Consider the following 1,587-nt stretch of genomic DNA (forward strand, 5'->3'; position numbering starts at 1 on the left):
TTTTCTTTACTCCTTTTTTTTTTCGTTATAAGACAAAAATTTAATGAAAATTGGACAGTGAGTATTTATAATCCACAGGGCTAAATAGTTACAGTGGAGTAGAAATTTAAAATACAATAGATGCTGGAGTAAATGTTACATATTATCATCATCTGATTCATCTTCTTCCTTCAGAGATTCCTTAGCATATTTCTCTGCTTCTTCCCTTATATCTTTTGGAACAATTTCATGTCTTCCATTAGTTAATTCACCAACCCAGCTGAGTTCTAGTTCAAAAGCTTTATCCTTAACTTCATCATGTACTATGTAAATTATTTTTGCAACTTCTTTAACAATATCACGGCAGGTCATTTCTTTCATCTGAAGCTTCTCTATTTCCGTCTTTGCAGCTTGCCTTGCTTTGCCGATGGCGCAACCCCAATAACCGTATGAAACACCTGATGGGTCAATCATGTAGAGTTGTGCACCGTCATTTACACTGTAAGACCCTAACATGAAACTGCAGCCAAAAGGTCTAACAGCACTGTAGAGTGTATATGCATGCACATACATGGCCACTCTGTCTGCAAGATGTTTTAGTGGAATGTTGTAGCCAAAGTTAGATCTAAAGTTGGAAGCTTCTTCTCTCGCTATGTCTGCTAAAGAACGAGCATCTGCCAACAAACCTGCTACTGCCATTCCAACATGCCGATCAACATTAAAAAGTCGTTTGTTGGAACCTTCTTCATAAAGTTTAGAAAGGACTAATTTTTCTACCCCAAAGACAACACCATCTTTACATCTGATTCCAATAGCTGTACTACTATTTTCCACAGCTTTCATAGCATATTCAACTTGAAAAACTCTTCCATCAGGAGAGAATGTAGAGGCTGACAGGTCATACCCGGTGCCGATGGAGCTCATCGTGCTGAACCCAACCGGAGGCGCAGGGCTTCCAGTCCTAAAGCTCTTCCCCTACACCACAGTCTTTACTCCTTTTTTATTTCTGTTTCTTGGAATTTATAATTTCACATGTCCTATAGTCAAGTTCACTGATTCTTTCTTCTGCCTATTCAAATCCACTGCAGAACCCCTCTAATATATTTTTCAACTTGATTATTATATTTTTCAGCTTCAGAATTTGGTTCCATTTTATAATTTCTATCTCTTTGCTGATGATTACTTTTGTTTACATATTGTTTTCCTGATTCCCCTTAGTTCTCTGTTCACATTTTCCCTTAGCTCTTTCAGCATATTTAAGACACTTAAAGTATTTGTCTAGTAAGACTAATGTCTGTATTTTTTCAGGAAAGGTATCTGCTACTTCATTTTCTTCTTTGAAAGGGACATGTTTTTCGGGTTTTTGAAATATGGATTGTGGGAGTTTTGTTGCTGTTGAAAATTGGGCAGTGGAGAAAGCAGACACCTCTTCCAGTCTTTTCAGATGGTCCCTCTGTCAGGGAAGTTTTTTCACTAATTAGGTGGTCTATGGTTCTAAGTCTTAGGATCAGCTTAAGGAGAAAGCTTAAGATCTTATGAGTTCTTTTATGAGCATGCATCTTGGCTGGGCCATTGTGTGGCTTTTAAAATTTCTCCGTGTACACAGCT

At 37.7% G+C, this 1,587-nt stretch overlaps 1 protein-coding gene across 1 annotated transcript; it reads right to left on the reverse strand.

Annotated features, from left to right (window-relative positions):
• LOC101050898 (proteasome subunit alpha type-3) lies at positions 1-953 on the reverse strand. The gene has a single exon (XM_039464480.2). It carries the CDS (start codon positions 901-903, stop codon positions 136-138), a length of 768 nt encoding a protein of 255 aa, XP_039320414.2. The 5' UTR covers positions 904-953; the 3' UTR covers positions 1-135.
• Positions 954-1,587: the final 634 nt, after the last annotated feature.

Source organism: Saimiri boliviensis, chromosome 15 (assembly GCF_048565385.1).
Source record: "Saimiri boliviensis isolate mSaiBol1 chromosome 15, mSaiBol1.pri, whole genome shotgun sequence".
NCBI classification, from domain to species: Eukaryota; Metazoa; Chordata; class Mammalia; order Primates; family Cebidae; genus Saimiri; species Saimiri boliviensis.

What these genes read in the sequence shown, in the direction of transcription:
- LOC101050898 (XM_039464480.2), bottom strand. Translation starts at nt 903, where the DNA reads ATGAGCTCCATCGGCACCGGGTATGACCTGTCAGCCTCTACATTCTCT.